The sequence below is a fragment of the Pteropus alecto genome, unplaced genomic scaffold (genome assembly GCF_000325575.1).
Source record: "Pteropus alecto unplaced genomic scaffold, ASM32557v1 scaffold3, whole genome shotgun sequence".
In the NCBI taxonomy this organism is placed as follows: Eukaryota; Metazoa; Chordata; class Mammalia; order Chiroptera; family Pteropodidae; genus Pteropus; species Pteropus alecto.
In genome coordinates this window covers 70,155,450-70,179,738 of record NW_006442484.1, presented here as the reverse complement: position 1 = coordinate 70,179,738, position 24,289 = coordinate 70,155,450, and the positions used below count along the sequence as shown (strand labels likewise).

General features: G+C 36.5%; 1 protein-coding gene across 2 annotated transcripts in view; it reads right to left on the bottom strand.

Annotated features, from left to right (window-relative positions):
• UNC80 (unc-80 homolog, NALCN channel complex subunit) overlaps nt 1-24,289 on the bottom strand; it is a 189,901-nt gene that overhangs the window by 42,664 nt on the left and 122,948 nt on the right. For both annotated transcript variants that reach the window (XM_006921411.1, XM_006921412.1), the window contains exons 31-45: nt 24,096-24,277; nt 23,454-23,585; nt 20,895-21,081; nt 20,152-20,283; nt 18,127-18,270; nt 15,396-15,496; nt 14,094-14,180; nt 10,829-11,012; nt 9,190-9,284; nt 7,577-7,666; nt 6,741-6,842; nt 4,682-4,862; nt 3,318-3,586; nt 1,714-1,848; nt 48-186 (exon numbers count right to left, since the gene is read on the bottom strand). In XM_006921411.1, the coding sequence (XP_006921473.1) occupies nt 48-186; nt 1,714-1,848; nt 3,318-3,586; nt 4,682-4,862; nt 6,741-6,842; nt 7,577-7,666; nt 9,190-9,284; nt 10,829-11,012; nt 14,094-14,180; nt 15,396-15,496; nt 18,127-18,270; nt 20,152-20,283; nt 20,895-21,081; nt 23,454-23,585; nt 24,096-24,277 (2,160 nt within the window). The remainder of the gene's footprint in view (nt 1-47; nt 187-1,713; nt 1,849-3,317; nt 3,587-4,681; nt 4,863-6,740; nt 6,843-7,576; nt 7,667-9,189; nt 9,285-10,828; nt 11,013-14,093; nt 14,181-15,395; nt 15,497-18,126; nt 18,271-20,151; nt 20,284-20,894; nt 21,082-23,453; nt 23,586-24,095; nt 24,278-24,289) is intronic.

The window sequence follows — 24,289 nt, the reverse complement described above, 5'->3', positions numbered from 1 at the left end:
AGCAATTACGAAGAGAAAAAGAATGCCCAGGCAAATTTTGCTTTTACCTAGTGACTTAAGAGGCTTCTCAGCTTTGACCAGCTCTAAGATGTCTAATATGTCCGTGGTCTCTCCCTCCAAGGACTGCAGCAAGTCAAACAGGCACTGAGCTGACACACCTTTGCTGGGCCCATTATTGGCAGCATCCTGTATAAAGAAAGGCAATTTTATTTTATTTATTCCCACCGCAGTACTAATATGGAATTGATCAGAAATTCAAATTTCACAAACGTTACCTCCGATAACAATTACAACATTGATAATGGCATTCGGCTTACATAATTCTGCATCCAATAATGCTGCTGTATGATTTTGGAGTGCAACACCTGATTTTTAAGGGCTCTATTAAATGATAATCTAGGACAAAAGAGATATTTGTGGAAACTCATAAAAATACAGCAACAGATAAACTGCCAGAAAACTTCAAGCCAATGGTTCCTCTGGTCTGCTATTGTAGGACTAAGCATTCTCAAAGGCAATTTTTATAATGGATTACAAAAATTAAATACTTCAAATACGTTTGGGGGAACAGATGCTTATTTTAACAACTCTGGGAATTTTACAGATCCTATTTGATAATATAGCTCCAAAATGGAAATACTTGCCATCTCAGATCTATTTAATATGGCTTTGACTCATTCATTAAAATAACAAATCCTTATTAAATTTCTACTCTGTGCCATGCACCATTCTGTGCACTAAGGATATAGCAAAACAAAAACAGAAACACACATACACACAAACAACAACTATAAAAAAAACACAAAAAAAGACAAATGTCTTGCTTTAATGGAGCTTAAATTCTATTGTGGGGTGTGATACAGATACATATCAGTGAAACAAATACATGTATGGCATTTGATATGGTATAAATACTCTGAAGAAAATAAAAAATAAAGTGGGGTAACTGCTAGAGAGTTATAGAAAGGAAAGAAAATCAGGAACTCTTTTGTCATTTTCTACTTTCCATCCTTTTATTGAGTATTAAAAAACGGAAGAGGTGGCCTGTTTACATGTTAGGGGCTAAGATGAATGTCACAGAGAAATGCTGAACATTATGATTTACCTAGTGAAAGAGAAATTATTTATGGCATCCATTTCCATTGGTTGAAGAAAGAGCTGAGAGACTGATTATACAAATGAACAATGGCCGGGCCATATAAAAATATATAACTCTGCCCCATGACCCGTAGTAACCAGCCCGGGGAACCAACCCAAACCCATTGTCTACAGTAACCAGCACGGGAAGCCAGCCTACTACATGTCAGGCTTATTGGAAGTCAGACTACCAGCTCTAGTGAAAACTGAACAATAACTCCTGTAACAACAGACCTCCAAACAGCCAAGACTGATTAATAATTGACAGCTTCCCTAATCTTTGTCCCTGCTTCCAACATAAGATCAATCAGAGTAAGCCAAATATGCACTCCCAATTAATCACACAGGCTGCCCTGCTTCTAGTTAGCCCACTTCCCCTGGCCAGCAGCCTCCAAACAGGGCATCCCTGATGCTTTCTCTTTTCTCCCTATAAAGGTCTCTCACTCCTCTGCTTGTCTTTGAGTCTTTGCCAAAACACAAGTGGGGGCTGACGCATTGCTAGAGCAAGCTACGAATAAACAGCCTTTGCTTTTCTCATTTGCTTGGTTTTCATTTATTTCCACAGAGTATACTCACGGGAAATTCTAGGAGAGGGGCCACACTAGCAAACAGCTGGAGCACAAAGGGCTTCCGGTGTATAATGTAGAACTGGTGGCAGGCAAATTCGATGGCTTGACGCAACTGGGGATTGCTTTCGTAATCAGAGTACACCTTTGGAAAAATGCGACATATTCAGAAAATGCCTTAACAGCATATCAAAGTTGTGTCTGCTTTTAAAACTCATAGCTATGGGAAGCACGGATGGAAATGGATAATTTCATATACTGGTAGAGGGGAGTGTAAAAAATAGTATAACTTTTCTTGAGAAAAATTTGGTAATATACATAAAATTCTAAAAATATAAATTTACTTTGCCCCCAGGAACTTTGTGATTAGGAATTTATCTCAAAAAAAGAATTGGACAAATGTACAAAAGATGTATATATAAGAATGCCTCCTGCAAGGTTGCTTATTATAGTGGAAAATTTGAAACAACTTAAATTACTCATAAATTGGGGTTGGTTAAGTGAATTATGGCACACACATACAACAGAATACTATGCAGTTATTTCTTTTAAATGCTATCCAGCTAAATATAGCTATATGAATAAAATGCCCATGATACTCTTAGTGTTACATGAAAAAAGTAGTTAACAAACTTGAATAAATAGTGTGATCCAACTTTTGTTTTAAAAAAAAGGTAGGATAGAGTGCCAGGATTTTCAAAAAGTGTAAACCATGGTTATGCAAGAGGGAGGATGGCAAGTGATTTTTATTTTCTTCTTTAAACTTTTTTTTAATCTCCTGAATTTTATAATGAGCATTTGTTGTTTTTAGGAATCAGCGAAAAAGTTATAAAAATAGAAAAAAATTCCAGTAATTTAAAAATAGGACAAAGAGCCCTGGTGTTATTCAAAGTAAATTCCTCCTCCTCTAGATTGAGGAAACTCCACTCTGCACAAGCATGTAATATTTTTATAATTTTTATTAAAACTTCCATAAAAATCGAGAACTAGAATGAGCCATCAGGCCCTCTGTGAACTTTATTCAGTACTAACTGTAGTCAGATGCATACTAGACATAAGAAAAACAGAAACGTTTCCTGTTAAATTCACCTCCTTCAATCCCTTCATACCAAATTTAATGGTGATGAAAATCTTTATTCAGATGGAGGTCAGAGAATCTCTTAAGAGAAACAGCAGCTGAACACTTGACATATATTTAAATAATGGTTCTCAAATAGTCTAAGGTATCAGAACCACCTGGAGGTCTTGTTAAAACACGGATTACTGGGCCCTGATTTGCAAGTTTCTGATTCAGTAGGTCTGGATGGGGCCCAAGAATGTGCATTTCTACCAGATTTCCAGGTGATTCTGGTACTACTGGTCCAGAGACCACGCTTTGAGAATCAGTGGCCTAGAAGAAATGTGAAAGCATATTACAGGTCTAGAGGATCTCAGCATAGAATGGAATATTGTGACCTCTTAAAAAATTTTAAAAGGATTTCATTTGGTGCTTTCTGCTGTCACAAAAGGAGATAGCCCAATCATTTAAAAGTTTCAGTATAGAAACTTCTTGTTGACCTCTGGGTGAGCAGTACTCGGGTTAATTTTCAGGTTAAGAGAAGAGAGCCTGGGTACCTGCAGCATGGTGGGCAGAATCCACTGGTAGCCGCTGAGAGAGAAGAGGTGGTTGAAATGCACAGCGCTGTTGATGACGGTGGCGGCGTACTGCCTGAGCAGGGCACTGTCCTCCGGGTGAAGAATCAGAGCCCCATTAAAAACGTTGAGGAAAAGCATGATTTCGTCACCCCAGGGAAACTCGCTCGGCATGCCCAAGAACATCTCCTCCAGGAGTTGGATCCACAAGCTTTTCTGAAGAGTGTCGAGGCCAAACAGCTCCTTCCCAGCTGTAAGAACACAAAATGGCAGAGACAGAGTTAGCCCCACGCCAATCCTGTCTGTGTGCAAGGGCAGTCGAATCCGAGGGCACTGCTGTTTTCCGTTTGTTCCAACCTCAAGATGTGAAGATCTACTTTTGAAGTGGTTCCCAGCACGATATTGCTGGCATCGGGATAACACTTCCTAGTTCTCAAAGGACTTTCAGCATCACTTCTTTGATTCAACTCTGTAGGCAAGGCAGGGCAGACATGTTGCTGCTGAATAAGCTGCGGCTTTGGGACAAGTTATTTCAGAAGGAAAATGGCAGGGCTGGGACTAACGCTTGGTCTTTTGACTCCTACTCAGATTAGAGCTCTTTCTACTATTACTTTGGAGCTCATAGATGAAGACGTTAAGCACAAGTATGCTCATTTGAGTAAACTGTCCCAACTTAATAATCGAGTAACAGAACAAGGTTTCCAAGCGGCTCTCCTTCTGTTTCTCTGTCCCTCTTTCTTTCTCAATTCAGTATAATTTAGAAAGAATAAAATGCACAGATCTTAAATGTAGAGTTGAATGAGTTCTGACAAAAATAAACACTCATGTAACCATCACCCCAATCAATAGAGAAATAATTTCATCACCTTGGAAAGTTCCCCTATGTCCTTTTCCTGGAAATTCATTCCCCCTAAACCCAGCGGTAATCACTGCCCTGATTTCTGTCACTGTAGAATAGTTTTGCCACCTCTTGAGCTTCATATAAATATCTGTTCTTCACTTAGTCAAATATTTCCCTAATACACCGTACAACTTCCTTCGACTGCATATGATTAGCTTAGAGCAGTGGTCTCAAAGTTTGGTCCCCAGAATAGCAGCATCATCACCACCTGGGAACTTACTAGAAATGCAAGTTCCTGGGCCTCATTCCAGAGCTACTGAATCAGAAACTCCTGAGTGGAGGGTGGGGCCCACTAATCCACGTTTTTTCAAGTCCTCCAGGTGATTCTGATACAAAGTCAGGGCTGAGAACCACTGGCTTATAGAACTGTCTGTTGATTAGGATGCTCTAAGGACAAAACAAGGGCGTGAGAGGCACAAGAGAGGACATGCTTTTTTCTTAATACCTTGAGGATCACTGAAGAGTGAAAACTCAGCATCGATAGCACTTCGAGGGAACGAGGGCAGTCGGAGGAGGTCTTCCTGGAGCATGGAGACGTGGGACTGTTTGTGGGCTGTAGGGATCTTCTGGGTCAGGGAAATGAGAAACAAAACCCGCCCTACTTCTTCCAGCTTCCGAGTGAACACCTAGCAAAAAACGAAAGCAGGATGAAAGAATTAGCAACTCCGAAATTACAAAGAGTAAAGACATTGAAGTAAAATCTTCAAAGTCCAACCAGGTTGATAAAATTAAGAGGTGGGGGGGCGGGAAAGTGAAATGAGAAATGCCTTCCCACCACACACACATAGAAAGACCACACACTTAATTGACTCTCACTTCCTGCATCTGTCTGCTCTACAAAAGGAAGTGTTTCCTATGGAGTTTGCAGGCTGGAGGAGCACAAGGCGAGCATTGTCAAGAATAGTTCAATATTACATGAAGGCTATTTGTCTGGATATCATAATATAGGAGACCTTCTCTGACAGGAGCCAGCCAGTCAGTTCCAATTGCTTCTACTGTTTCCAATGATGCCTTAAGCTGTTTCCTGTCAGTTCTGGGTTTGACTTTTTAAAAAAGACCAAAAAAGGATCCAGGAAAAAATCTATCTTGGGACAGAAGCTGATGGAATCTAGGTTAATGCCCCTTTCACCCTGGATTCAGATGGCATAGGCATGGGGTTCTTAGTCCCTTCTGTTGGTTATTTCTTTGTTGATGATCAGTGGACAGGGGATGTGATTAGGGTATTCATAAGCAGTGAGCAGCTGTTGAGGAAACTTCACAGCCAGAACCATGGCCCTACATACTGTTATTTCCCCAAGGGACTTAGAAGTCTTAAGGTCCAACTTGGAGTGCAGATAGAGCAAGAGCCCCATTTTATGTTATTCTTTTAAAGGATGTTCTTAAATATGATTAAATTGAAAAAAAAAATACTGAAGTGCCATCATTGATGATGGCTTTAGTTATTTTGTTACCAAAATCAGGAGCTGGAATAATTTTGGGGGGAATTGTTTTAGAAACTGTTTAAATGTAAGATCTTACAGTTTTGCCCAATATCTCACACCTTATAACACATTCAGTATTTTCTTTCTTTTAAATGTAATTTAGATAGTTAATGGTATTATATTTTTAATTACTTAAGTGGTCTAGTGCTATGCCATTCTTATTCATCTCCTGAAGTTATTTTGGGTAGTTGATGCCAAATTAGCATCCTGCTATTGCAGAAAAATTGAAATTATAAAGTATCTTGAAATTACTGTTTAGACATTTTATTAAAAATAAATGTAAATCACTTACAAATAAATGTTAATAAAAAATAAATCTGTCACGCATAGACCATATTAAAATTGTATCATTATAGAATTGTATACTACAGCTATATTTTACATGCAAAATAGTGAATTTCTTTAAGCTCAAAGTCTGATTTGCAATAAGATATGTGAACATTGTTCTATTCGTCAATCTTAAATCTAAGTGCAAATGCTTGATTACATCTCCTCCTGTTTTAAGAGAAGTTAGTAACATGCCCAAGGTCGAATTTCTGGTCAGTGGCAGAGCTGGGACTGGGTCCAAATCTCTGGACCTTAGTTCAGTGCTTTTTTCAAATGCATTATATTGATCCCTTTTACCTATTTTTTTTTTTTCAGCTAGCTTAAACCTCTGGGACAATCTTCTAATAGTTACATTATATGTACTTCCAATCCTGTTTTACAAAAATATGGAATAAAAATTCATTCTTAGAAACTAGTAGGTAAATAAATTAGAAGATTTCTATTATTTTTACCTAATGATTCATCATAGCATTACTCCAGGTGAGTGTTTCTTAATAGTTTTATGTTATGATCCAATTTATAAACTTAATTAACACTCTATTTGGGGGACCCATCTTGACCAATGGCCCATTTATCCACTCTCTTTAAAGAGGATTATAACAGATTCATAGAATCTCAGGGTTGGCGACACATTTACAGATCACCCATCTCCACAACATGGCAAAACCATAGGATAAAACTGAGGCAGTCAGGCACCTGTTTCTGAATGAGCTCCTGCCCTTTCTCGGGATGCATATGCACAAGGTTCAGCTGTGGAGACACTGACCTCCGGAAAGGATAAATATCCCGAACGTAGGTCTGTGATAGGATGATATAAAGACAAAAAGGAGTTCAAATGATTAAACTTCTACTCTCATTTCCTCTTTACCCAAAGGCAGACAAATAAGAGGTAGGTATTCTCTAATGGGTCTGATTCTTAGTACTTTATATTCCCCAATGCTACACAATCCTGGGGAAGGTAAACCCCCTCCTCAGGAAAGCTTCAGATTACCCAGGCTGAATACCCTTTCCAAACACCGGGGCATTCTCAGGAGCAAAGGAGCTAAAGGCAATTTACTGAATGACACTCTAGAAGAAGAAAGTCACTGTAAAGTGATGTCAGTGGTTGAAGTCCCTTTTGCTCATTAGATCAGGTCACCTAGTCATGCTTAACATAACAGAAGGGAGAACCAAAACAGCATGAAAATTCCAAATAGACACAAGCAGTTATTATATGGGCGACTTAGTTTTTCATCTAGATGTAATAATAATGAGTAACGAAGTGCTTTACTTGGCTTATCTCCTTTAATTATAACAATGACCCTATAGTAGATACTATTATCATCATCTTCATTTTACAGACAATGAAACTGAAGAATGCAGAGGTAAAGTGGCTAGTCTATAGCCACACAGACAGTAAAGTGGTGTGACATAAGTGTCCGTACTCCTAACCTCTAAATAGCAGTGCCTCTCTGAGTGCAAGCCGCCCTCAGGAAAGGCATGATGAGCTTTCGCCACAACTTAACATGAGTGTCATTACTGCATAGTCCTACCTTATTGTAGTGGATAAGATTCCATCTTTTATCCATGAGAAAATAATGTGTCGACTGGGATTCTGGGATATTAAAAAACTCCAGGCACTCCTAGAACAACAACAAATTTTAATAAATGTTTATTGAGAACATATTATGTGACAGGTAGCAAGCTGAAAAATACAAATATTATAAAAACAAGGTAACTGCTTATAAGAATTTTATATATGTGTGTGTGTATATATATATTTTATACACTTTGTATATATTATGTGTATATATATGTGTTTGTATATGTGTGCGTGTGTGTGTGTGTGTGTGTATATCCAAACACACACACATATGGATACACATTGGATTTGGATACATAGTTATCCAAAGAATGATATAATAAGGACTAATAATGTATTATAAACCATCTGCTCTCATAACTCTAAAAGCTGTACAATTATAATTCAGATTGAGTGATGAACTGTGGAGGTATAGTGGTACCTACTAGTCTCAATATCAGGAAGAAAGTACATTTAGTAACATTAAGAATAACACAAACTATAATGCACCGAGCATTCATTATATTCTACATTTCAAGTTCAATGTTTTGCATGTAGATAACTTGTCCAACCCGCCCAAGTATCCCAGTACTATTGAAAAAGAAACTGAGACTAGAGAGGTCCTATTGTCTGATATAGGTCAGAGCCTGGGTTGGACTCACGCTGTTTGCCTTCCTGTTATCCTACCATTCAACGTGAGCAGGAAAATGTAGTGGTTGCTGAACTTTGCTTCCCTGGGCCTTAGAAATTCCCTGGAGATGTCTGGTTTTGGACTGAAGGAGGCTTAACAACACTTTATACGGAAATAAAACATAAAAGTTTGGCAAAACTGAATTTTTCAGAAGTCTTTTCTACTTATGTCTGGGCCTAGAGTTGTATTCTAGGAAGTCATATTACCAAAAGTTTGGACTCCAGATAAATAAACACTAGTGATTCTAGAGGGAATCACAGTATTGGTTTACTTATTACTTTACCTTAAAAACTTTTCAGGTATATGTAGCCATGGATTGCATTTCTTTTGAGGGCAATAACTTCCATAACCATTAAAAATAATTTCTTGACTCATTTGATTTATTCTAAGTTTTATGTTTTCTGTTTCTCCAATAATTTCTGTCAGTGACAAGTCAAGAATGCATATTGTGCAACTAGATGCCACAGAAAGCGTCTGGGGCAGATCCTCAGCTGACAGCTAGAGTTTGCTCCTGTGTTCTCCATGTGCAAATCCAGGGCACCTCCAGAGCTACCATACATGATGCCAGGGAGCTCTCAGGCAGGAATCCACAGCATTCTTGGGAGAGTCGGGAGTACACTGCAGAGTGTCAAGGTGCTGCTGTTGTTGAAAGAGAAACTGCACATGGTTTTGCTTACTTCTCTGCACAGCTAAAATGTCAGTAAATGAGGGGGAAATTATTCAAGGAAACTGAGGAAATACACAATAGTGGAACAGAATCTAGAAGAGGTAAATAAATGCACGTGCTCGTTTGAAGATAGAAAAATGCCATTTAATTGTCAGCTGGATGATCACTGAAGTGGTCATAAACATTGTACAAATAAAAAATCATTTCTGTCAAAAGTCATCTCTACCTTTAACAGGGCTTCAAATTGAGTGTCTTCATGGACTGGTAACTGGGTTGGGATATCACACTCATTCTGTCCATGAACTACCAAGGTTTTGGTACCTAAAGAAAGTAAAAACCATAATAAATTGACTTGTACTATAGGAAAATTTGTATTTAAAGCACAAAATATTAAAATATCAGTAAGGTGATATTTTTTATAAATATGATTATTACTATTAGTGCTTACAGTGAATTGTGTATTATACTAACTGCATTCCTTTATTTATAGTTAAATGTATATTTTCAATATATTTACTTATTATTAAATAATGACAGCTACCATTTATGAAGTTCTCAATACTTTTTCATGTGTTTTATGTGCATAATCATTTAAATTTCACAGCAACCCTATGATATGGGTATTTTTATTTTCATCTTACAAATGAGGAAACAGAGAGATTACTCTTATAAGCAAGAACTTATAAATAACTTATTCAAAGACACACATTTATTTAGTGGAAGAGTCAGAATTCAAACCTTAGGTATTGCAACAAGTAACATATCCTATATTTTAAGTGAGATGATCAAGCAATATGTTAAGAATATATCAACAGACATATTAGCAAAACCAAAACAAGTACTTTTTTTGTATTCTGCTTAGCCAGTGAGAAAGTACTTATTTTACTTCACTCATTAATTATACATCTTTGTGAATAGGATGATATGTCTTGATTTTAATGAGTTGTTTTTAAGTGTATGAATGACAATATGAGTTTCTTCACTATAATAAAAATTGATCCTTTTGTTGGATCATCTAGAGAACATATATAAATATACAATGACCATTTATGGATTCCTCATCCTGAGTCAGGTATGGCAGAGAGTATTTTACATACCTAAACTCATTCATTTCTCATGATTGTGAAGAATGAATTACATCCATATTTTACACATGAGAAAAAAAAAACTTGAAAAATGATGTACTTTTTCATAGCTAATACTCATTATACAGACAATAAATGGTAGTTCTATGATTTTTAACACAGGCAGCTTTGCTGCCAGAACTTTTGTTCTTTTATATAACTTTATTTCTTTATTTCAACACATGTATCATCTCATATTTTCTTAGTCACTGCATGAGGATAAAGGCTTGGCAAAATTTTTATCTTCAAGAAAGACAAAATATCAAAGTGAAAAGGAACTGTAACTAGAGTTTACATCACACTCCCTGTTCTTTTGTAATTCTCCTTCTTCCTGCTTTTCCCTTTCCCACTTTTTCACAAAGCCATCTCTCACTGAGTTCACAAAGAAATGGGGTCCATGCCATGCAAACAATATTATTCTCCTTGCAGTGCCACACATTCATTCTAAAAGGCTCTCAGTTCAGCTGGCCCTCTGCGATAGACTTAAGTAAATCTTCAACCTTGGCAGCCCTTCAAGGACTGATTCACGCGGATCTCAGTTCTGATGTCTCCCTTTTTTATCTGGCAACTGCTGACTTTTAAAGGGTCTATTATATTTCTTTGGATGGTATTGAACAAAAATTCTTTGAAGCACTCAACACCAAGGTCAGAACCCTGAAAATTTTCTCATGAATGAAAGAGATGCTTGGTCTTTAGAAAAGTTATTTATACTCTTTAAAAAAAAAAGCAGTAGTGGATTACCTGGCATTGATGCGGTCACCAGGAGCTTTACCTCACACTGCTCCTTCTTCATGGTCTGCTTCAGGTCCTTGAAGAAGAGGCCCTCTACATAACCCACCACCTCCCACAGGAAAGTCAGAGTGGCTGAGATGGCATCCATGCCCCACTCGCAGGGGGTCCGCACAAAGTACATAATTAATCCTACCTAAAAGGCAGAACAGGAAGAGTTCACAATGCCACGATAATCCTGAGCTCATATTCTCATTTCCTTGGCTTTTCTTTTCTTGATTAAATATACTTTTGTGCTTTCACATTCGCTGTTCAAATGCTTATCCAACGCTTTCAGTGGCAATAAACAGGAGAGGGCATAACTGGAAAGCTGACCAGAATAGACTTCCGTACATTTTTATGTATCGCTAAAATGGTTACTTCTTAAGAGCAAAGCAGAAGGTCATTTTTCCAGGCTTCGAGTCACTTGGTAGCTCAGGTTCTTAGAATACCTCAAATTAATCTCTGTATGATGTTTGCCCAAACACTCGTGGTAGCTTGAGTTATGTCTAAAAGTCTGAACCTAAGAACACTCTGCTTGGCTAAGTTGATGAACTTAAAAGTCTTTGTGTCCTCTCAAAAATTTTGGACAACTGTGCTGTTTTGTACATTTTTTAAGCTAACATTTAAAATGTCTCATTATAAGTTTAATTTTTGTAAATAGAAGTAGAATATGTTAAATATTCTATATGTTGAAATAAGACAACAGTAATTAGAATGTGTATTTCGTCAAATTTAGAAAGAAATGCAAATTTGATAAAATAAGTTTATAACTACCTTATTTAATAATGAACAACAAAAATCAGAAAAAAAAAAAAAACAGTAAAAGTATTCCACCCACACACTTGCCATGGCTTTTATCCATGTTTCTTGAAAAGCTTTTTGATCCTAGAAAACTTTCCAGTTACATGGAAAGAATGTGTCACTAACCTAATCTGCTTTGGTGATTCTGAAGGCTGAACACCCACCCTAAAGAGAGCCAAACCTCAACCCTAGTAGAAATCTATAAAAGGTAGGAAAAGGTGGGAAGTCTGATGGGTTTAAAGTACCTTGATCAGTCAGAAATGAGGGTTCCTTAAAATTAATACAGTACATCAGATTCTTTCTCTGTCTTACACATCTATCAATGCAGCCTGTGAAAACTGTAATGATCAGAGTGAGCCTTTCTGTGTATATCAGGAGAATGATGATTGAGATGGCAGGCTTGCTCATGAAGTGCTAGTGCATATTTGAAAGTTGAGGATTTGGAGATGTATTCCCTTAAAACTATCTGGGCAAGAGATAGGTCAGTGTTCCCAACATCCTTACCACACATATCTATAGTATTTGAAAAAAGATGTATAATAGGGTATTGGTTTAAAAATGACTCTGCTTTTACTGTTTTGCCATTCTTAGTACAAGACTCTGTCCCTAGACTACTGGAAGCATCCATGTGCTTGGGATTCAGGGGAAGATTAGAGTTTAGATAGATGCAAAACTAGAAATTTACATTCATGTAAAAAAGACTATATACATCAAGACCAAAGTGTTGTCAGTCCTTTTCTCTACCGGCTTATCAATTACCCAGCTGCACAAGGATAAAGAGGACCTATGTCTACTGTTAGGGCTCATTTACAATTGATAGGAAAGTATGGCAATAGGGAAGTGAAATGTCCATCTCCTTGTTCCAAGGTTAAAGATGGTAGAGAGCAGTGGTCCAGGAAAGCACTTCCCCTATCCAGTGACCTGGGGAATGGGCAGGAACACTGATGGGGTCCTTGCCTGTAGTCTCATGTATCTCTGACAGAAATTCACCTCAGAGCTTTGTAATACCAACCTGGATGAACATGAACTTGGCAGAGCCCACACTTAAACTGAGGGAGGCTCTGATATTTGGCTTTGATAATCTATCTTTGGTTTTTGTGTAGTGTAGACAGGACCAAAAAGTAGCAGAAAGCTTAGCTGGAGAGCTTTCTAGATAGACTTGCCACAGGTTGGTGTCGCTTGAGTAGGACACTTTAGCTAGGGGACTTTCTAAGCTGGAGCCATATGGGACTCATGAACAGAACTCAGAGGCATGTCTACAGCACCGGCAGGAGCTGAGGTGAGGTCAAGTCTCCCAGCAGCACCGCCGGGAGCAAAGGAGTCTCAAGTACCACAGCAGCTATTTGGCTCCTGCCAGCCGGGCATCCAGCAACCAGCCAGATAAAGAGCACTGTCTCAGGAAGGGAGAAGCCAGATCAAACATTGAAAAAGGGCTAGAACGCTGAACAAAGAACCTTTTCTCCCCATTTGCACGTAGAATTTAAAGATGAAAGCAGCTGGAATGGAAGAAAATTTATAGAAACTAAGTATTTTTAGCCAAGAGAGACTAAAACCTATCCAAAGGTACTATTTATTATTTTTATCAGTCTGAACTTAAAACTGGATTGGACACTTATTTATATTTTTTCCCATGTCAACTAGCAGGTGGATACTCAGGAGGAAAACTAAATCAGTTACAGACAAGAGAAAGGAATTACAATTTTCTCTGCACATCGGATTGTAGCATAAGTTAAATTTATCATTCCTCTACAGATGTACATGAATAACTCTTCTATTTCACAACCCGCTAAAAGACTGATGATAGTGAGGGAGAGAGAAGCAGCTCTCTCCGCATAGAAATTCATCTCTCTGCCTGGATTAAGGTGCAATTTCAAAGAACAGGCATCATGTCAACAGTCCCAAAACTGCATATTCATTTAGGATATAGGGAGAACACAAAGAAACTGGTAAATTCTGAAGGGTTTAAGAAGGAGCTGTCAGGGTAGCTTAAAGCACAGATAGTTGCCATGGAAAAATACACTCACAAATACTTTCCATTTACGGCAGCGTGTGTGTGTGTGTGTGTGTGTGTGTGTGTGTGTGCGCGCGCGTGTGTGTTTAAACAATGAAATAGGAAAAGGGAAAAATGGCTAAAAATGACATATGTTTTCTCAACAGAAAACTGAAATTAAGAACTAACATAAGGAAGTTGTATAATGCCAAAGGAAGACAGAGGAAAAGGACATTTTATTGAGTACCCACCACATGTCAAGGATTGTGCTAGAAAAGAGGGGCTTCCCCCTACACACAATGGTGAATTTAGCTGACCACAATTCACCTACAGTCATAGTATCAGTGGAAATTTATTGCCAAAAAATCTCCTAAGACCTTTTCTCATGTTGCTTCTTCCTACTTGGAAATGAACACAAAGAACCCACTGGAGGCTGAAACTCACCAAATAGTTGAATAGGATGTGAGATGTCTGAGCAGGAAAATCTCCAATATTCAAGAGAAGTTTGCGTAGCATGTACATCAACTCATCCTGAAAGAACAGAATTTCTATGTCTCATTGGGTTGCCATGCTGTAGGAAATAAAATTAACTTCTTGAAAAGCAGGGAGGTGGATAATTTTTACTTTTACTCACATGCTGATTTCCATTATGTACAACATTTTAATATAGCATATGTGATATCTGTTACATAGTATTTTAACCAACTGTAACACCTTCTCCTAAGAGCTAACATATGAAATCTCGAAGTAGTCATTAGACGACTTTTTTTTTAAAACAAAAAAAAAAACTGCCTGTTTCTATAGGTCACAGGCAAATCACAGGAAAGCTGTATATTTAGTTAACTCTATTTGCTGTGGCTGCCAGGTGTGATGGAAATGTGAGGAGGATCTATGTTGAGAAACCATTAAACAAACTAGGCTTATCGAACTTCATAGTTCCGCTTCCTAGGTTTTGAGTGAAACAGATAAAGCTAGGCCAAGAGAGACTAAATGGAAATATAATTAATCTTACCTTTAAGAAACTAAACTTAATCTTCTAATGAACTGGACCATAACATAGAAATGAACAAATAATTCTTAATCACCAGTGTATTTAACCATTGCTTAGAAAACTACTTTTATTCATCATAATCTTACAGGGTGGTCTGATGAGTTAGATTTTTTGATTAATGAAGAGTTTTTACATATTCTAAAAATCCTCCTGCTTCCATCACAGAATACCAAGCAATCAGAATTCAATAGATGCACCCAGTACTAAGAACATTATACTGAATTTAATTTTTGTTTAAAAGATCGAGAATCTTTATCTCAGGGTCACCCCTAGCAGTGTATCATACACTATGGGGACATTAGTTGATGGAGAAATTAGAAAGAAAACAGCAAAGTTTAATATCGCTCATTTTTATCACTATCTAAAGTACTTATTGGCTATGTGTCAGAGCAGTGGTTCCCCAACCTTTGTGGCACCGGGCACCAGTGATCCTATGAGAATCTAATGCCTGATGATCTGGGGTGGAGCTGAGGCAGTGATGCCAGCGCTGGGGAGCAGCTGCAAATACAGATGAAGCTTCTCTTGCTCACCCGCCACTCACCTCCTGCCATGGATGGTACTGGTCTATGGCCCGGGGGTTGGGGACCCCCGTGTCAGATGACATTGGTGTTGCATGCACAGCACAATAAAGTCATCGCTTGCTTTTAATAGTGCTCACACACAAGGCTATACAATTAAAAAAAAGAATAATTTACTTGTCTATTGCTGATGGTCAGTTTTTCCAAAAAATGTCGAAGAACTGTTGATGGGTCTTCAATTAGGCAATTCCATAAGACTTGTTGAGCCACAGCACTCACTTTAAAAGAGAAAGAAAATTGAACATTCGTCTTAAATGGAAATAAACCTATTAGATAAAGTATTCAAATAATTTACTAAGCTTTAATTAGTCTCTTTTTCTTTAAAAAGATTATGTGAACTCTTGAAAGGTAAATATTTGCTCTTTTTGTTGTTTCTGAACATTTTCTCCTACAACAAAAAGGGAACAAGTACAGGATGGTTGTTAGGCATTAGCATTGCTTTTGTAAAGAATACATTTGAGCTATGCAATGGAATATCATTAATTAAAAAGAAGGAAATCCTGTTACTTGTGATGACATGGATGTACTTTGAGGGCATGATGCTAAGCAAAATAAGCCAGACAGAGAAAGACAAATACTGTATTATCTTACTTATATGTGAAATCAAGAAAAAACAAAACAAAACAAAACTGAAATTGGAGAACAAATTGGTGGTTGCCAGAGGCAGGGTTTGGGGTCGGGGGGAAATTAGTGAAGGTGGTCAAAGTACAAACTTCCACTTATAAGATAAATCCTGGAGATGTAATGTACAGCTTTGCGACTATAGTTAACACTATATTGTATATTTACAAGTTGCTAGGAGAGATCTTAAAAGTTCTTATCAAAAGAAAAAAAATTGTAACTATGTGTAGTGATAGATATTAACTACCTTTATTGTGGTAATCATTTCACACTATAGATATCTATATATAGAATCAAATAATTATGTTTTACACCTAAAACTAAGTGTTATATGTCAATAATATTTCAATTAAAAAAGAATGCATTTGTGAGTCTTTGTTTTGGAAATCACCTTAATATTAGCAGTGGTATTTATTGGTCATATTTAATTATTTGTTGTATGGAGAAATTCTTAAGTAATTATTTGGTTTTTAGAAAATACGCTTTGCTTTAGAATGCAGAAGGATTAGAGATGATCTTTTACTGTTCACATGAATGCTTTACATAGTATCTCCTTCAGCAAGATAAAGTACTTGAGCTAGTAATAATTAGGCTCCCACTTCTAATGATGGATGTCTTAGTAATAAATAATTATTCCTAATGTGAAAGACAGTGCTACTTCTTTGGGGAAGGTGGTCAGGCTACAATTGCCTGGAAGTGCCCAGGCTAAGAAAGCAGGTGGATAAAAGTGAGTGGTGGGTAAGCATTGAATGAACCTCAGTCTAAATGGTTTATTTAGTTTAGTTTTCTAAACTAGGGGTATAGAATTTTGCATGAATTTATCATTCAGCCTATATTTTAAATAAATACTAACTTTTTTTTTGCTTCAGAAACTAACCATCCAATTAAAATTAAGAGCGATATAATAATATTAACAAGAGATGTAAATATAGGTTTTAGTTTTTATGTACTTTTATAAATAATTAAAATAGGCGTGGGTTTTTCTTAGGTTGAAATTGGTTACAAAACTACCTTTATGATATTATTTTTATTCACATTGCTGAAGTAAGGCAGTTTCATGCTTGAAACATGAAATGTACAGAAAAAAAAACCGAAGAGGAAAATAAGACTTGTAAGTCTACCAATCACAGAAACAACTACAAACATTTTGGAGTGTGTCCTTTCATACATGTGATATATATATTTACATGTATTTTAAAATAATATTATATAGAAAATATTCTTTGGTACTCAGTTTTTTACTTAGCAATAGATTGAACACTTTCTATGTTAATATTCTAATGTGCAAAAAATCCTGTCATACAGAGGTACTATGATTAATTGCCTGTTATGGACATTTAAACTCTTTTCATATATTTGTTATTTTAAATTATGTGCAAAGTAGACTGTCCTATACAAACCTTTATAGAGTCCTCGTTATTGCCTTAGGAAACTGCTAGAAGTCAAAATCTATGTTAAAGGGTTTTCATACTTTTTAGGTTTTTGACACATTTCATAAAACTCTGTTCCAAAATGCTTGTATCTAATTTTACACTACCATCTGCAAAGTGTGAAAATATTCTTTTCTCTGAATCTTTACCAACTACAGGTAGTTTCATTTAAAATAATCTTTGAAGTATTTTAGCTAAAATGTAAGATTTCATTGTTTTACATAGCAATGTTGTTTACAGATGTTATTGGCCATAGGATTGTGTCTATATCTTTTGCCCATTTTCCTATTGGAGTTTTAAAAAATAAATACTTAGTTATAGGGTTTTTAAATTTTATTATTAATATTTGCTGTCTGTTACAAATGTAACTCACCTCTGTCCCTAGTTTATCATTTTGTCTTGCAACTATTCTCTTTAGGTAGCATCTCTGGACAGGTAATCAAGTGGAAAGATGACATTAGTGGTGTCAAGCTAATGGCTAAGATTTCTAAGGTGGCCAAAATCACTCTTTGGCTTCTATGTGGCCAAATTAATGTTGTTTTGTTCTCTGGTTATAAATAATGCTCCTGGACCCAACTAGCTATTTTAAATGCCATTTGTTAGTCATCAAAGTGGTAGGAAGAGGAGAAAGTAGTGTTAACACAGAACACTACAAACTTGTAATTATAATATGTGCATAAAACAACTCAACATGTGACCAGTAGTAAACGTCTTCAAGAACAATCTACTGTCCTACATCCGAGAAACAGCCTATGTATTTTATTTGAGTATTAATGTTTTTACAAGTAAAACTGTACCTGCTACTCCATCTTCTCGCACCTCACCATCCTCCATGAGATGAACAATGGGGAGCACTGCTGCACAGATGCATGCTGGGAACACCGCCTGTGGGGGCTGAGGCACATGGTGGTTTGGGGTGTGTTCGGTGGTGTGCTCCTCATCTGAAGAGGAAGACATAATCAGGGTGCTTTTTTAGTATTGCAAGTCTAACATAACCATAACTTCTTAGCTCAAGGCCTACTTATTTAACGTTTTTTGGTATATAGATATCTAGTTGTCCCAGCGCCATTTGTTGAAAAGACTATTCTTTCCCCATTTAATTTTCTTGGCATTCTTTTCAAACACAAAATCAATATAAATGTAATAGTTTATTTCTGATTGTTCAATTTTATTCCATTGATCTGTATGTCCATCCTTACATAAGACCACAGAATCTTGATTACTGCAACTTCGTAGTTAAGTTTTGAAATCGGGAAATGTGAGTCTTCTCATTTTGTTCTTCATTTCCAAGATTATTATGGCTATTCAAGGATGTGGAGAAATTTGTTGTATGGAGAAATTCTTAAGTAATTATTTGGTTTTTAGAAAATACGCTTTGCTTTAGAATGCAGATCTTTTACTGTTCACATGAATGCTTTACATAGTATCTTTGGAAACATCTTGTATCTTTACATAGCCACTGTGGAAACAGCTTGGTAGTTTTCCTCACAAAATCTGTACATAACTGTTCATAGCAGCATAATTAATTACTAATAGCAAAAAGTATAAACAATCCAAAAGTTCACTAACAGGTGAATTGATAAAATATGGTATATCAATAAATAGAATACTATCTGGTAATAAAAAGAAATGAAGAATTGATACATGCAACAATATGTGACAATATTGAAAAAAATTATGCTGAGTCAAAGAATCCAGTCACAAAAGGCCACATAATGTATGTTTCTATTTATATGACATGTACAGACTAGGCAAATCCATAGAAATAAAAAGATTATTTCTTGCCAGGGCTTGAGGGAAGTGGTAGATAACAAATGACTAATGAGTATAAGACTCTCTTTTGGGGATGACAAAAATATTCTAAAATTAAATAGTGATGATGATTGCAACTCTATGAATATCCTAATAATCACTGCATTGTATATTTCAAAAGGGTAAATTTTGTGGTATGTAAATATCTCAATAAAAGTGTTATAAACAATATACATGTGCCTTGGGCCCTGTCTCCATAAGCTGTGATTAATTAGCAATGGTCCTTTTTGAAGTTCCCGAGGGTTGTGCAAACAAGGGTTGAGAACTATTGGTTTCTGTAAAACTTTTTAATATGACTTTAGAAATCAGTGATGAAATCTGTATAATCATAAAGCATCATTTTTGTACAACTTTTTGATGCCTTTATAAATCAGTGATGAAATTTTCCTAATCATGAAGCAGTTAGCCCCAGACAGCTGTACATCATTAGAGAAGCATATTTTTTAAATTCTCGGGGCTGAAGAGCATTACATTTCTCCCCTGAAATCAGATTTCATTACAGGAGAAGTATGAATTTTGGACTTCCTTTAGTTGTTTAATTATTCCAGCACAGCATCTCAAAGCATCCTACTCGGTCTTGGCCACACACTGGAATACCCTGAGTAGATTTTAAAAAAACTGGAGTGTGGGTCCCACCCTTAGATATTCTGATTTGGTCTTGGGTGTGGCTTGGGCATTTTTTTTAAAAGCTCCCCAGTTGATTGTAATATGTAGCCAGGGGAGAAAACTGTTAACTGGTTAGAATAATGTCTACTGAAACCTCAGCAGTATGATTACATGAAATGTAATTAAAATACAGCCAACTTATAAAGTACGATTGCTGGGTAAAATCAATGATACTTTTTTTTAGGGTTCCACTCAATCCAATATTTTTTTTAAAACTTCAAGTCATGAAGCAAGTTATTTAATGACAAGAGTGCAGTGTAATAAAGTGAGATAATATTAACTAGAAAATGTTTCAAAACACACAAGTCACATGGAATAAATAACATATTTGCAAGAATACGTACCTTCAGCACTGACAGCTGAACGCACAGACCAGACCGACCCTCGGCGGAAGGAGTAATTCCTATGGGAAGTGCTGGAGGTACAGGATGGACTGACAGACAGTCGGCGGGATGCCAGATTGGTGACTTCTTCTACTGGCAAAGAAAATGGAGAATGTAAACTTTGGTTTTATAACCAAAATGGTTATCATCACAACTATAGTTGTATCTTACATCACATGTGTATACTGCTTTCAGAGCATAAAGCTTAAGCAATTTGGAGTGTACTTAGAAAAGGAAAAAAATTACAGAAAGACAGAAAATTTCTCCGAAAGATTTCACAAAAGCAGGGTAGAGAATCACTGAATTTAGAATGATTACTAAGTCATTTTTTTGATACCAATAGATTGTCTGCACTTGTGCAGGTTGAAAGTAATTAATGGACTAACCCCATTTTTAATGGTGAAAGAATTGACTGCATCTACTTTAATAAACACTCTGAATTCAGCTGTTCCCTGAATCATTATCACTGCTTGGTCCATTCTCATATTGGTTCATTCATGGCTAACATCCTCCTCTGTAAACAGGCCAACTATAATCATTTAGAAAAAAAAAGTTTCTCTCTTTGGACAGTGTCAGGAGGTGAGAGGGAGATAGAGGGAACATATCATCTCATTTCACATAAAACTATCTATGTTTATTTCAAAGCAAGTCCTTTTCCATTCTTGTGACTCAGCCTCCCAAGAAGTCCCGTGTATAGAGGGCACCTTCTTCTTCTGGCTCTGAGTTGGGTGTGCAGGTGGGCTCATAACAAGCCTCCTGCGTGATGGGGATGGCGGTGATGAGGCTGGCTTCTCGACCAAGACGTTTCTTCTCTTCCTCCTGTTGCAAGTTCTTTAAAATATGTTCTGCCCTTTGATGGGAGCGGGACACAGCCCGGGCTGAAAAGGATTTCTATAGAGACATAAAGGCAAGTTTATTTAACAGCAACTCTTCTGCAAGACATAAATCGTGTTCCAATGAATTACACATATATGGTAGTTTGTCCTCAGGAAATGATAGGGCATCCACGATCTAGTATCATGGAAATTTATTTGTTTCTTCTACCAGGATTTCAGATTATGTACAACTAAGTGATTCTTTTTCATTTAATCAGAATAATCTTTCAAGAACATCTGTAATTTCTGGCAAGAACCTTATTTCACCAAAGGGAGATGTCAATGATCTCCTCTTTAAACATTAAAATCAAATAAAAAATGTAATACTCTATTCATTTCCAAAATTTTTTGAACTGGCTTTACACGAAGGACATTTATTTCATAAGATTAATAAAAGAGAAAGTTAGGACTTTCTCTTACTTAGATCTATCTCTCATAAAAACCAATTAGTTATGTAATTTATTTCACTTTTGTATCTCAAGTAACTACCACACTGTAAATACTTAATATTTGTAGATAAATACAATGGCACAGTGTAAATACTTAACAACATTTGTAGAAACAAAGTTACTGAATGGAAATTATGAGAGAGAATAGTGTTACTAAGGTTGAATGTAAAATTTGACTGTTTGCCAGCAGTAAAGGCATAACAAGGAAGAATAAAGGAGAGATGAGTCACTACGCAAAATGGCTATTTTATTTCTCCTTTATCCATGATGATTATGCTGAGACAAGTTCCAATAGCTTTGGGGACAAAGTCAGCGGTCTCAGAACAGGGAAACAATCACTGTAGTTCTTTGTTACCAATGTGAAGCAATGTCTATGCACAATAGCAATTCCATATCTCTTTAATAGCTAGTAGTAATATACAGGGTTTTATAGACAGACAAGGGTTGTTGGTCACTCTTCTAAAGGGCTGCATTTATGGAATCCCCTTTAATGAATAAGACTAAAGGTTTTTAGTCTTTTAACACAAGACTAAAATTTTCCTATGATGAATGGCACAACATCAATTAAGGGCATTTGATGGGCCAAACAGCAATTCATTTTCAAAGTCAGGGGTTAAGACAGTTTATTATAATAAGGTAAGCTAACAGTTATGGAATGAGAGAAAAATAACTGGATATAGAATTAGGGGACTTGGTTTGAAATTCATTGTGAACTTGGGATAGAGAGTGTGCTTGGGTCAAATGAATCCATCACCTGTATGAGAGAAAAATCAAAGATCATTACACCAGTGGTTCAAATGCTGGAATTCCTGCACATATGGGGGAAGAACCAGGTATGCCTTTCTCTTTGAAACAAAACCCATCAGATACAAAGGTATCGTATGCAGTAGAATTAAAATAAAAAATTTTGATGGTAAAGAGTTTAGACAAACAGTTTTTCTCCAAAGAAAACTACACTGTCTAGAAAACGTATATTTGATATGCAACATGTTCAATCAACATATTCAATTAACTTTCTAAAGAAGTATGAATAAAAACACCAATAACTTTGTTTTTTGCCATTCAAAGTGGTATTAAAAAATAACTCTAGTTAATATGAATAAAGAAGACACTTTCCTATTTTATTTTTATAAGGGTAAAATGGTACAACATTCCTGGGGCTATTTTATGAGATAGAGCAAAAATCTTTAATAGTTATGTACCAATTGCCCTAAATCCCATGTAAATTTAATTGAAAAAATAATCATAGATTTCCCAAATTTTCTACATTACTCTTGCAATATAGAAAAAATGCTATTTGACAGGTGAAAAAAGCATATTTTTAGGATTCATTTTTTTCAAAAGGCACCTACATATTCTTGGTTCTTGCCTATAAATAGACTGCGTTCCAAACTTAACTGTTTATGCATTATATTACATATAGCAGTGCTACATTAGGGTAGCTATGACCTGAGGTCTCAGAGTGATGTCTGTGATAATGATACTGATGATCAACAAGATGAAGAACAGACCAAGGTCCAAACAAGAAACAAGAACTGCCAGTTCTTCTTATTTGTCCAGGGTCAATATCAATAACTTTTAGATAGCTTATGTATTATAGGTTAAATGAATATGTTTATTTTATAATAAATGGAAGCAAAAGTGTTACCTTTGACCAAGAAATCAATGCCTAATACTTTTAATAGCTTCATTAGGTGGCTATTTCTTTAATTATAAAACAAAACTGTGCTGGTTTGGAGGTCTGCAAATGCTCACTACCAGATGTTAGTTCCTTCTATTGTATTCACAAGAACAAAAACCTTTTGTGGGTGATTTTCTGTGTTGTTATTGCATTTTTATGACAAATATAAACAAATCATCTTACATATTCATTGTTCCTCATTCTAATATGTACACTATGGAGCATCAAGATGTGGGAAAGAAAATGCCTGTTACTCACAGACTGGTCTTCATTAATGGGGTCCTGGACACTCCCGCTGCACTGAGGGACCCATGGGGGGTCAAACATTGGGACAGATGGCATTCCAAGCACTGGTGAGGGCAGGGTGAAGTTTATACTGGGAGGCGGGATCTGTTAGTTGATATCAGAAGAATTAGTTGAGTAAGATGGAGAATAAGCTTGAATGAGTCTTAATTATGACATAATTTTAGGGCACACAGGATGTTACAGAATTTAGGATGAACCTCTCTGGGCCTCAGTGTATTTATTAATAAAATAAAGAATTTCAACTACATGATCTCTATTTGTGTTAATCATCACATCCTCCAAAAACATCTATCTGTTATATACATACAGCAAAATGTTTAGATGTTTATACCCCAAACATTATGTACTTACCTCAGGGGATGGGAGAAACATTTAGACTTTACAGATAATTGATTTTCTCACTCTACATTCTTCTATATTTTAATTTTTTAATAACGAGAATTCATTCATATATGTTAGTTTTACTTATGTACTCAGAGAGAATAAAAAAGAAGCATCTCTTGGGCCATACCCCGCAGATTTGTGGTAAAAGCATTTCAACAAGCCTTAGGTTGGATTTGCTAATCTAATTCCTATGTGGGAAGTACCCCTCACCTTAAAAATCTGCTGTGCTCCCTCCTCCATCCGGGGCCAGACCTGATAGCGAAACCGCCAGAGCGTGTGGAACTTGAGGACAGCGTTCAGCCTCTGCACAGTCTCTGGATGGTGGAACTCGGACATTAGCATGTCGGACACGGCCTCAGGGACTTTCACCGCACACAGCAGGAACATGGCAGCTAGAGACAGTC